We start from the raw sequence: 13,485 nt of genomic DNA on the forward strand, positions 1-13,485 counted from the left end.
CCCCTTTGTTCATTGGTTCTTTTTAGTTGATTTTTGCTTAAATTAAAGTTGACAAATTGGCATCGTATGGAGCAGACGTTGTTGGACTCTGCTTTAATGTTCAAAAGGTATTGACTTCTACTTGCTCTGATTCAAGTTTATTCTATCTATGTCGAGGGGGGTGCTAGAAAGTGAAAAGTTTGATACGGAGAATTGATAGTGAAGGGAGCAGTCTAAGGCCACCGAGCAGTAAAATAACGATGGAAACTCATATTAAGTATATTTGTACCCGGTACTAGGGCTGGTCATCGAGTCGAGCTATTCGTGAGTAACTCGAGCTCAGCTCATCGAAGGCTCGACTCAAACTCGTCCGCACAAAAGTATGAGTCGAGTTTGAGCTTAATTTAAAGCTCATTCTAGATAACGAGTAGTTCGATCGAGTTCGAGTTCGAGTTAGCTCGCGAGCTATTCATGAGTTACTCGAGTCGAGCTCGAGCTCGAGTAGCTCACGAGCTACTCGTTTTATAAACCCATACGTAGTAGATAATTTATAATTTATACGTCATTTTATACTTTATACCCATCTATAATTTACAATTTATACTAGTTTTAATATTTTATATACATTTTTTTTCGAGTTTGAGTTTAAACAAGCATAACTGAACTCGAGCTCGAACCTGAGCTCGAGCTCAAAGTGTAAAACGAGTCGAGCCGAGTCGAGCTCGAGCTATTAGTATAACTAGACGAGTCGAGCTTGAGCTTCAATATTAAGCTCGAATGCGAGTTCGAGTTGAGCTTCTGCATGTGCGAGTCGAGCTCGAGTATAGCAAAACTCGACTCGGGTAGCTCGATGACCAGCCCTAACCGGTACCTCAATGAAGAGGAGATCGGCCAGCGAAGAAATCGACAATGTCGGTATGATTTGATCCACTGGTTGTAATATTTGCAACTTTTTTATATGTGCAGTTCTGGAACCTCCTTTGTAGAATTGTAGGTCCTGCATGATTTTTTTTGGTGATTAGTGATTTTTCATATGGTGTGGATCAACTTTATTCATGTTTTAGAGTTAGTGCCTAAGACATATATGTTACTTTGGACATAATATATTTGTATCCTTAAATAAAAAATTAGTGCCTAAGGCATATATGTCTCTTGCATGTAATCTAACAGAGGTGTTGTTAGAAATTAAAAGAGGTGGTGTTAGAAATTATCTTTCAAAGGCTCAAATATGCTACAAATTCAGTTGCTTAATTAATTTGGACTTAAAAATATGTCGCTCAGAAAATTAAACACCAATAGATTGAACAATGTTTTTTCATATTTCTCAACAATGGTTGATTGTATAATCTTTTGAATTGACACATTGTTCAAGCTAATGCTTTCTACTCGTTATAAAATCTATATATAATGAGGTTCCTTTTGGGAACAAGGTACACTGGGGGCTGGCGCTGAGCTTAAAGGTATTCCATTTCTAGGGTAACCAATATGTTAACTCTGTGGCGGTTCATTACATATAATGAGTTTTAATTTGTGATGCAAATGCATTGAACTAATATCAAATAATAATTAACGAAAAATCAGAAATTGGATGCAACGACATAAAACTAACCTGAAAGAATAATTAACGAGAAATCGAAAATTATATGCAAACAAACTAACCTCAAAGAATAATTAACGGGGCCGGGAATACAGAAGCGGATGCAATTGGCGTTGAACTAACTTCATATAATAATTAATAAAAAATTAGAAACTATATGTAATTGCATTGAACTCACCTCAAATAATAATTAATGGGACATAAGAAATTGGATGCAACTTAGTTGAACTAAGTTCAAATAATAATTAATGGAAAATTAGAAACTAGATTAAACTGCATCAAACGAATATTTAAGAAAAATTAACAGAAAATTGGGGAAAAAAAATGAAAATGCACCGAATATCAAACTAACCTCAAAGAATAATTAATAAGAAATCATAAACTGGATGCAAATGCAAAAAACTACCCTCAAAGAATAATTAACGGGAAATCAGAAACATTATGCAATTGCATCGAACTAACACCAATGAATAATTAACGCAAAATTGAAAACTCGATGGAAATACATCTAACTAACCTCATAAAATAAATAACCCGAAATCAGAAACTAGATACAAATGCATTGACCTAACCTTAAAGATCAAATACTTAACATGAAATTAGAAACTAGGTGCAACTGCATTGAACTAATTTCTAAGAATAACGGAAAATCTAAAACTGGATAACCGTTAATCGGAAACTGGATGCATTTTACGAAAAATTGAAAAATGGATGCAAATGCATTAAACTAATCTCAAAGAGTAATTAACATAAAATCGGAAGCTAAAAGCAACTGTATTGAACTAATATTGAAAAATAATTAACGGAAAATCGGAAAGTAGATGAAACTTCATTGAACCAAACTAATTGAATAATTGATGGGAAATCGAAAACTTGATACAAATGTATTGAACTAATCTCAAAGAATAATTAATAAGAAAACAGAAACTGGATACAACTGCACTGAATTGAACTCACTTAAAAGAATAATTAACAGTAAACCATAAACTAGATGCAAATGCATCAAACTTAACTTATAGAATAATTATTGAGAAACTAGAAATTGGATGCAAATGCATTGAACTAGCCTCAAATAATAATATTTAACGGAAAACTGGAAACTGGGTGCAAATGCATCGAGTTAACCTCGAAAAATAATTAACGGAAAATCGGAAACTGGATGCAACTGTATTAAACAAACCTCAAAGAATAATTAAAGACAAATCGGAAACAAGATGCAACTGCATTGAACTCACTACAAAGAATAATTAACATGAAATATGAAACTGGATACAACTGTATTAAACAAACCTAAAAAAATAATTAACGACAAATCATAAACATGATGGAATTGCATATAACTCACTACAAAGAATAATTAACGAGAAATCGGAAAGTGAATGCAAATGCATCGAACTAACCTTATAGAATAATTAATTAACGGAAATCGAAAACTGGATGCAACTGTATTAAACAAACATCAAAAAATAATTAACAGAAAATCGAAAACATGATGAAAATGCATTGAACTAACCTTAAATTATAATAAACGGAAAATTAGAAACTTGACACAACTACATTGAACTAACGGAAAATCATAAACTAGATTCAATTGCGTCGAATTAACCTCAAAGAATATTTAACGGTAAATCAGAAATTGGAAGCAAGTGCATCAAAATAATAATTAACGGAAAATCGGAAACTGGCCGGATTCAAATATATTGAACTAACTTATTAAAAAAAATAAAAAACGGAAATCAAAAATTGGGTGCATATGCATTAAACTGACCTCGAAGAACAAGTAACGAAATATAAAAAACTGGATGCAATTGCATTGAACTACCTTCAAATAATAACAAACAACAGGAAATCGGAAACTGGACGCAACTGCATAGAACTAACCTCAAAGAATAGTTAATAGAAAATTGGAAATTGTATGCAAATGCATCGAACTAACTTCAAAGAATATTTAACGATAAATCAGAAACTAAAAACAAATGTATCCAACTAACTAACCTCAAAAAGTAACTAACGGTAAATCAGAAACTGCATGCAAATACATTGAACTAATCTCAAATATAATAATTTAATGGGAAATAAAAAATTAGGTGCAAATGCATTGAAATAATCTCAAATAACAAGTAACAAAATATCGAAAACTGGATGCAAATGCATTGAACTACCCTCAAATAATAATAAACAACGGGAAATCAGAAACTAGACGCAACTGCATAGAACTAACCTCAAATAATAATTAACTGGAAATCAGAAGTTGTATGCAAATGCATCGAACTAACCTCAAAGAATATTTAACGGAAAATCGGAAACTAAAAGCAAATGTATCCAACTAACTAACCTAAAAAAATAGCTAACGGGAAATAAAAAACTGCATGCAAATGTATTGAATTAATCTCAAAGAATAATTAACAAGAAATTGGAAACTAGATGCAACTGTATTGAACTCATCTAAAATAATAATTAATGAGAAATTGAAAAGTGGATACAACTTCATTGAACTAACCCCAAAGAATAATCAACAGAAAATAGAAAACTGGATGCAAATGCGTTGAACTAACGTTAAAGAATAATTAACGGAAAATCAAAAACTAGATGCAAATACATTGAACTAACATCAAAACGTAGTTGTACTATATGTAGTGGAAATGTCTTGACAAGTGTAGTTTTGTAAATGATGTTTATCGTATTTCTTTTTGTATGATTGGGAACGTAGCTTCAATATGATCTTCGCCTCATTGGGCATTATCGCAAATTAAAACTTCAATCAAACTTCTATTATTAAGCAACAAAAAGAAGTTGAAGGGTATTATCAAGAGTGTATTATTTCTTTTTATGGAGAGTGAGGTTTTCACGTTGCAAGAAATTTGGATGACTGATCAATATAATATCCACATCTCATAGCTCTGCATAGTTCGTTGCTAATAATTTTCTAAATAATTTAATGCAGTATCACCCGTTCGTAGGACGGGTTCGGAAGCTAGTGGTTTACTAGTAGCTGTTTAGTCCGGTAGTGTATTATACATGCCTTGATTGTGGAATCATGGAACTACGGTCTAATTAAACTTTCTTAACATAAAGAAATGAGCGTAGATGGAAACGGGGTCGGTTCGGTTCGGGTACTGAACCGATATCCGAATCAAATTGGTTGGGTTATAGTTTAACCGATATTAACCAACCCGAACCGGTAGATTTTCACATATTTTAAAATTAAATATATATTTTTTAATATATATTATATATGGGGGGTCGGTTCGGGTTAGGTTTGTACTAAATTGACGACCGAACTGACTCTATCAGTTTTCACATACACTGAACCGAAGCGAACCAAACCGACTAATAAATATAACCGACCCGAAATCGACCCGTTCGATTCGATTCGGTCAGGTTTCTCGGTTTGGCCATTTTTATGCACACCCCTAGGGCTCCCCCAAAGATTTGTACAAAAATCACCAAACTAAAACGGTTTGCACCCCCAAAAAATTTACAAAAGTTCTATTACCCCGCACTCCTACTTCAATTATTACTGTGTTTACTTCAATTATTACTATGTTGTATAATATTTTCTTGCACTCAATATGTTGAATCCGGATTCCGTTTACGTAAATGAGACCTCACATTCTAATATATTCTAGTATAACTGCTAGCAGTGGGGAGTGAGCGGAGAGTGGAGGAGGGAGAGAGAATGTGAGTTTGGGGCGAAGAAAAAGATAAGAAAAGAGAAACCGAGGACAATCATACATAAACTAACGAAAATAAACTTGAAAAAACAGGAGAGATAGAATAACTTGTTTAGCTATGAGACGGGTTTTATATGCAACTGGTTAAATATAATATTATTTTTTCAAAATACAAACAATAATATGTGGATAAGTATTAGGAGTACTTCACATTATTTGATAAAGTCATCAAAACCGTTTATGGTATAGGCCACGTCCAGCCGGAAAATACATAGGCTGCTTTGCACTAATTTTACATTCAACGTCGGATTTAGAAAGTTTCCCTTTCCATAGTCAAGATCCCCGAATTCATTGATGTCGATCTTTGTCGAAGGCGGATGTCTGAGACGACGGTCCACTCTTCATTATCTACAACACAGACACCAAAATCAGTGAAAATTAAGTTTCGGTGATTTACAAGTGAGCCAAAGTCGGCACAAAGGCATTAATAAACAAAGTTCCATACCGCGCCATGACAAACAAAAATCACATGAAAGGAAGACATCCAACATGTCACTTTAAAAAGGACGTTAATTAACCAAATAATATCCGTCTTAAAACATGCATCAACCATAAATAAATAAATACAACTTTCCAATTTCCAACAAACAAATCCGTTTCATTATCGAAAAGAAAAACAAACCCATCATATATAATCTCGTGACTTTATTTTAAATTATTTATTTCCACTCAGTTTTTGACTTCTTAGTTTGGAAAAAATCTGAAATATTTCAACCTTTCGTTATTAAAGACCCAACAACTTTGACAACATTAATTAATCATACTTAAAACAGATCTCTTTCTCATAATCAGATTTTGTTGCCTTTATTAAAAAAAAAAAAAAAAAAAAACAAGATCCAAGATTAGATTTCCCCGATAGAGAAACTGCAAACCAAGTGTTTGTTCCACAACTCTGTTAAACAAGATCCAAGATTTGAGGTTCTAGATAAAAAAAAAAGAATCATTCTTTAAGGGGCTGGGTGTTTTTTTTTTTTTATAATTTTTTTGATGAATTGTTGAAGGCCAAGCCATGAAGTTGGCATCACCGAAAGCGTTTACACTAGCTGCATTGCCAAAGACAATATCATCAATTGCAATATCAGTAGGAGGATTAGCTTTGTTTCTTATATTTGGTTCATTGCTTTTAATTTCATCTCCAATTGGTTCTACCGTTCAAGTTTATTTCCTTGGCCGCGGTGTCGGTATTGACCACTCTGTAAATACCAACACACTGGTGGTGCCTACATTGCTCGAAGTTGTGGTTCCCCCTAGTGCAAATAATGTACAGAAGAAGAGTGGTGATGTATTAACACCTGAGAAGATTTCAGAAAATTCGCCGTCGGAAATTTCTGATATTAAGGTTGAATCAGGTAAACAATATGTTTTAATGGAATGCTATGTTTAATTTTGATTTATGGTCTTATATGTTATATTTATATATACTGGTTTGAAAATTTCAGTTGGTCCTGTTTCTAAGAATGAATTTTGGTCGAAGGAGATAGCCCCGTCAGAGGTTCAGAGTGTCGTTGAGAATTCAACTAGTGTAGATAATCAAACAGATGAGGAAACTTCTGTGAAGTCGTTGAATTCCACGTCTTCGGAACTGGTTGTAAATTCGAGCAAGGCTGATTCAGGTGAATTTTTATGTTTGTTGCAGTTTTGGTATATAGTTTTGCAGTGTTCTTGTTATTAATTTACTAATTTGGAAGAGTGAAGAAATTTATGATATAATTTGTATTTTCCTTTATGCAATGAAGATAAAGAATTATATATACTGTTTCAACAAGCAGTATATATAAGAAAGAGCACTTAATGACAATGAAGATAAAAAATACCCTATGTGAGCAAAATGACAATAAACAAGTTCTTCAAGTCAAAGCTATTCTATTTGATGTAATGGGATATGTTGGACCATCACCTATGTATCCAATATCTATAAGTGATTGAAATACTTATAGCATCCTTGTGTTAGGTTTTATGTTTATAGAGGCAAACATAGGAGATGATTTAGTCTCTGCCCTTGCACCCTAATCTCTTTATGTAATGTCTAGGATAGAGGCAAACATACTACGGTTCCTCTCAGTTAATGTTTGCAAACAAATTGTGAAGTTACAAAACACTTTTTCCAAATTTGCCAATATACAAAATACCAACATCTTTTACACATAAAATTGATGGAGTGGGGGGCAATCACTAATGATTTTGAAAATGGTGGGTTTTCACAAAAGGGGATACAAACTTTGGGGGGTTCTTATTTATTCTTGTCATCTTTATTTCTTTCTTCTTATCTTAGCTTTTACATTGTGAAATTGCTATTTGTGGTGTGTTTTGTAGGTAGTTGTGATCTTTACCATGGAAAATGGTTCTATGATTCATCCGGGCCCTTATACACAAACAACACGTGTCCTGTCCTGACACAGATGCAGAATTGTCAGGGAAATGGCAGGCCTGACAAGGATTATGAGAGCTATCGATGGAAACCCTCTCAATGTAACCTCCCACATTTTGATGCAAAGAAATTCTTGGAGTTAATGAGAGGAAAAACACTAGCTTTTATTGGCGACTCCGTTGCCCGGAACCAGATGGAATCTATGTTATGCATTCTTTGGCAGGTAAGACAAAATTGATTCTTATCAGGATATTTCCATCAGGACTGTGTATCTCTTAGGTGCCTACAGTTGGTTACCATTCTATCCCTCCTAGACTGAGATTTATGTCATATGGAAATGTTAAGCGTAAAACTTTAACTACAGAAGCCCAAAGTTTGCCGGAAACACTGGCTTCACTTATGAGGAAAAATAGCCCTGCCAACTGGAAAACTGCTATGTTCTTTTTCGAAAAAATACTTGGTTACCATCATAAGTCTCTATAACTTGTTTAACTTGTTTAATAAATCAAAACTCTTAATATCTGATCTCTGTTAGTTTGTATTTCCATTAGCTTAGCTCCAGCAAAAACCTTCAAAATATTTTGACTTTATAAGAGCCAGGTGCATGCATGATTTTCTCTGACACGATCTTTTTAATTTTCTGTTGGTTAACACTTCAGGTGGAAGTTCCAAGAAATCGTGGCAACAAACGAATGCAACGTTGGTACTTTAAGTCAACCTCTGTGAACATTGTTCGCATATGGTCATCTTGGCTCATCCACCAGACATCAGCACCCCTTGATTTTGCTCCGGCTGGAGTGGTTAAACTCCACTTAGATGCTCCTGACGAGGGTTTCATGGATTTACTCCCAACTTTTGATGTAGTTGTCCTCTCTTCTGGTCACTGGTTTGCAAAGCAATCTGTCTATGTCCTGAACAATGAGATAGTTGGGGGGCAGTTGTGGTGGCCTGACAATAGCCGGCCAAAGAAAATTGACAATGTTGAAGCATTTGGAATTTCTGTAGACACAATTCTCACGGCTATGGGAACTCATCCAAATTACACTGGTCTGACTATAGTCCGTTCATATTCACCTGATCATTACGAGGGTGGTGCCTGGAACACAGGAGGTTCATGCACAGGGAAGTCACGGCCTACCTTGGAAGGGGAACTAGTTGAAAATGGGTTTACAAATGTTATGCATGAGAAACAAGTGGGAGGTTTCAACAAAGCAATCCAGAAGGTGTCTAACCGGTCAAAGTTGAGGTTAATGGACATCACAGAGGCATTTTCATACAGGCTTGATGGTCATCCAGGCCCATATCGAAATCCAGATCCAAACAAGAAAACAAAACGTGGTCCGCACGGGGAACCACCACCCCAGGATTGCTTGCATTGGTGCATGCCAGGTCCAGTCGATACGTGGAATGAGATTGTTCTTGAAATCATAAGGAGAGAATATGAGGGTACTGCTACCTCCACTGCGTGAGATACAGCTCTTGCTACTGTTATTGCCATGCATTCTTGTAGTTTTGTAACTTAGAAGGTTGTATTTTTGTATTCTTTGTATGTTAAAATGACGCGAAGAAGATGGAAGGCTGATTCCACTTACAGAAAAAAAAAATACCACTACTGTAGATTGTAACTGTGAAAGTATATGATGGACGGAGGATAATTAAATGTTTTTGAGTTATATACTAATCGCCATTGAGGTTCCTTGTCTTTCTTGGTTGTATATTTTAACTCTGAAAGTAAAGTATGGAAGACGGATATAGTTAGTTAAAGCATTCCCTAATTTTTATTTTTATTTTTATCTTTCCTGGTTATGCTTTTCAACCTTCCAGAACAGTTTTGTTGTCCTCTGTCCCTTTTTTCTGCTAGCATTGGTGAGATATAAGTTGATACCAAGAGTATCAAATAAAGGTGGGGATGACTTTAACTTGAAATTTCAGTTAAGCCATCGGTGACACCTCAGGGATTCATCTGAAAGGAAGCTTTAGGCATCTAAAAGACGAAGCATGATGAATGACTCTTCTGTTCCTTTGTGTTCTCTAGTCTAACAACTGTTCTTCTTCAATATTGTGACCCTTCTCCTTAACTGAATAGATGTATACATAATTTGGTAATATCCCGAATAATAAATCGGGCAGATTTTTTATCAGAGGTTAGTTTTTCAGTAAAAGTGTTAGAGACATAGTTAGATGTGTTATCCCTGGTTTTTCATCGTAAAGAGTGTTACCCTAGATACATAGTTAGCGTTCAGAGTCGGTTACAGAATATAGGCTTTAATCTTGAAATTGTTATCACCTGGTTGATCATAATTTACTGTAATGGTTTAATTTCATTGGTATCGAGTGTTTTCGGACCAATTTAACCATTTTACTTTGTTGGGGATTAGACTTATGCCGGTTTCCTAGGTTGTCATGTTGTATCAGCACAAATATTATATTACAGGCATGATTGAGCATCTGAACTTAGATTAATTAGCTATTGTGATGCGAAGCAATTAATGCAAAAAGAGCATTTGTAGTAATGGTGCCAGATATATCTAAACAACATACTGAAAAGCGAAAACTACAGCTTATCTTCACAAAGATCCAAAATGCGTGTGGTCTCATATGCGAAGGCGGAATGTTGGAATAACTGATAGATGTTTGGCCCTGGGCATTGTAAGTCCAAACTCTTCATCCATGTTCAGTTCAGTACACGGCATACCATTTGGAAGCTCCCAATCAAAACAATGCACTAATTGTGCCACAACCAATCTCACTACTGTCAGACCCAGTTGCATTCCAGGACACCCTCTTCTTCCTTGACCAAAAGGCAGAAATTGGAAGTCACGTCCCTTGTACTCTATATCACTACTGATAAACCTTTCTGGGATGAAATTCTCTGCATCGTCCCACACGCTTGGATCACGTCCTATTGCCCATGTGTTTACGATGATTCGAGACTTTTGAGGTATGTGGTAACCGTTAACTGTACAGTCTTCAATGCTTTCATGAGGTATCAGTAAAGGTGCCACTGGATGTAGCCGTAAAGCCTCCTTCACAACCATGTCTAAGTATTCCAAATTCGTAAGATCTGATTCTTCTACCAATCTGTCTTGCCCCACTACTCTCTCTATTTCTTGTTGCACCTTCTTCATTACATTTGGATGCTTAAGGAGTTCAGAAAATACCCATTCAATTGCAGTTGATGAAGTGTCCATTGAGCCCACAAGCATGTCCTACAAGTGGGAGAATAAGTTATAGTTTGTGACCATGTTTTAAGCATAAACCCCCTTTTCTTGACAAATACCCAAATTTCACAACATACAAGTAGAGAAAATCACAAAATGCAATTAACTCGATCGAAAGGAAAACAAAAGAGTATAAGCTATAAGTAGTTGTTCATACTTTTCGCTAGCAGATAATATACATCATCTCTTTGCTAAACAAGAAATTAAAAATATAAGTGAACCCTTCAGGAATACTACTATGGAGACTTAATTAAGGTTTTAATTTTGTTAAGAAGATCTTACAGGATCTTCAGTGCTTTCACTTTTACCTAAGAAAAACAGATGAACTTAATTGCAGTACTTTAGGTATTGTTTCGTTAGTGAAGTGTATTTTTCAGAAAATGAGCTGAGCCAATGGCTAAGCATGTCTGTGACCATATTTCTCTCAAGAAGGTTATTCGTTATTTTTAAGCATTATTCTTAGATATGTAAATATGAATAATCTGATTATTTACCAAGATGATTGCTTTGATATTGGATCGTTCAATCTGAAACTCATTATCTTTGGATTCCATGAAGGACAACATAACATCAACGAAGTCTCGATGCTGACCCTTATCACCAGCGTCAACATGCTCATCAATGATCTGCTCAAACATGTCATCAAAGACTTTACTCACTACCTTCATTCGTTTAGCCAAACCTTGAAGATCAAGTGCCCCTACATAAGGAATATAATCAGCTATATTGAACAATGCAGCCAATTGCAACCCTTCTTGAACAACAGCATGGAAACTCTTCTGCTCATGTTCATTGTGTATACGCTTCTTCCCAAACACCATAAGGCATGACATATCTGTGCTAAGAGTTAGCACCTTTGCACTTAGATCCACCTCGACATGATCTCTTGAAGCCTCTTTGAGTGATTCAATGAAGAGCCCCAACTCTTCCCTCCTCATTGTTTTAAATGACTCAATTTTTAGATTACTAAGTAATTCTAATGTGCATAACTTTCGCACATTGCGCCAATAAGAACCATATTCCGCAAATGATAATCCTTTTCTTTCATAAGAAATGTATTTAGCTGCCTCATTGAAAGGTCTACTAGCAAAGTTAAGATCGTAGGTTTTGAGAAATAATTCAGCTGCTTGAGGGGATGAAACTACGATGGTAGGGATGAAGCCCAGACGTAAATACATTATGGAGCCATATTGCTTGGAAAGATGATGGAGATCGCGATGGGGAAGTTCACCTAACATTAGAAGGTTTCCTAGGATTGGTATTCCTTTAGGACCAGGAGGTAAACTCTCTGAATATTTGTTGTTTCGTTTCTTTGTCAGTGCATAGAAGACATAAGAAAGTAGTACAAACACAAGGGAAGTCCATGTCCAAGAAAAGGAGGAATACATACTGAAGTTTATTGATATGAAAAGTTTGGAAGTTGTTGGGGTTCACTCTTGCATGGACAGAGCAAACTTCCTTCGCCTTAAAAAGGAAGAAATTGTAAAATGAAGAGCACGTGAATCTAACCGTAGTGTTTGTTGGAAATGCCGATTTAGATGGGAAGGAAACATATTGGAAAGTCCGGCCTCACAGGTAAAAGAGAGATAAGAGGAATAGAGGATCTAAAACTGTTGCTTTCAATCACCCTGCCTTGTGCACAGTGTACTGTTCTGTAATTGCTTAGGTCACAATATCATTGGAAGCTTCACTTGGAGTCTTACAAAATTGCATTGTCATGTAAACAATCAAACTTGTACATTTCTATATGAATTTCCAAGTGAATATTCCAATAAATATGTGATGTGATATACATGTGGCAGTTTCTGAATGATTATGATGCATGCAGGACCCAACTAAATGACTGACAAGTATCTTCCTGAAAATCCAAGATATCGATATATGCATGGTTATCATCGATAGTTTTTGGCACTATTAGTACTCGTGTTATCCATCAATAGTACTGTGATCAGGTACCTTTGTCCAATGTCCATCCTCTTTAGCCTATCAGCTTTCAGTTGATACTTTCCAGCAACATAATAGTGGAAAGGTGGACAGGATCTTTAGCCTAGATGTCATTCTTTTTTTGCTGAACATAAATAAACAAAGCAATTAGTTACACAAACAGGCCAATTGATTATGCCCTCGAAAATGTCTCAAAATTCAATCGACGGTTGATACCATATGTGTAAGAACAATGTTGTCATGTTGCAAAACTTTCAATATCAGTAGTGTGTAATAGACAAATGAGGATTGAGCAAATAGAAATATTTTCATTACCATTCTCTATGTACAAATTCAAGTATTGATAATTTGATAGACAACAGATTACATGACAGCATCACATCTGTATTCTAACAGAATCGGTTATAACCAAAAGCTAGCAAACTCTGACGGTCTGACCTTTTAGACTATTTGACTAATAACAGAGTTGATACTTTAGAGCATCTCTAGGTGGTGCAAGTCCCTATTTGAAGAAGCAATCCCAAATTTACCAATAGATGTCGCAAATTTGGCATCGAGAACCAAATTAAAAAATTCTTTGTTCAGGCCGGGTAGACATTAAAGGTATCCTCTAAAGACATTTGCAAAAAGCCCGCGAAAAAT

General features: G+C 35.3%; 2 protein-coding genes across 2 annotated transcripts; one reads left to right on the forward strand and one right to left on the reverse strand.

Annotated features, from left to right (window-relative positions):
• The first annotated feature begins 6,062 nt into the window (after positions 1-6,062).
• On the forward strand, positions 6,063-9,352 carry LOC147491138 (protein YLS7-like). Its single transcript, XM_086566932.1, has 4 exons — positions 6,063-6,659; positions 6,750-6,923; positions 7,624-7,901; positions 8,338-9,352. The coding sequence occupies exons 1-4, from the start codon at positions 6,320-6,322 to the stop codon at positions 9,145-9,147; spliced, it is 1,602 nt and encodes a 533-aa protein (XP_086423058.1). The 5' UTR covers positions 6,063-6,319; the 3' UTR covers positions 9,148-9,352.
• Positions 9,353-10,118: 766 nt separating this feature from the next.
• On the reverse strand, positions 10,119-12,396 carry LOC147491139 (cytochrome P450 71AU50-like). The gene is made up of 2 exons (XM_086568780.1): positions 11,394-12,396; positions 10,119-10,887 (listed from the first exon to the last, which is right to left on the reverse strand). The coding sequence occupies exons 1-2, from the start codon at positions 12,285-12,287 to the stop codon at positions 10,273-10,275; spliced, it is 1,509 nt and encodes a 502-aa protein (XP_086424906.1). The 5' UTR covers positions 12,288-12,396; the 3' UTR covers positions 10,119-10,272.
• Positions 12,397-13,485: the final 1,089 nt, after the last annotated feature.

Source organism: Coptis chinensis, chromosome 6, assembly GCF_015680905.1.
Source record: "Coptis chinensis isolate HL-2020 chromosome 6, ASM1568090v1, whole genome shotgun sequence".
Classification (NCBI taxonomy): Eukaryota; Viridiplantae; Streptophyta; class Magnoliopsida; order Ranunculales; family Ranunculaceae; genus Coptis; species Coptis chinensis.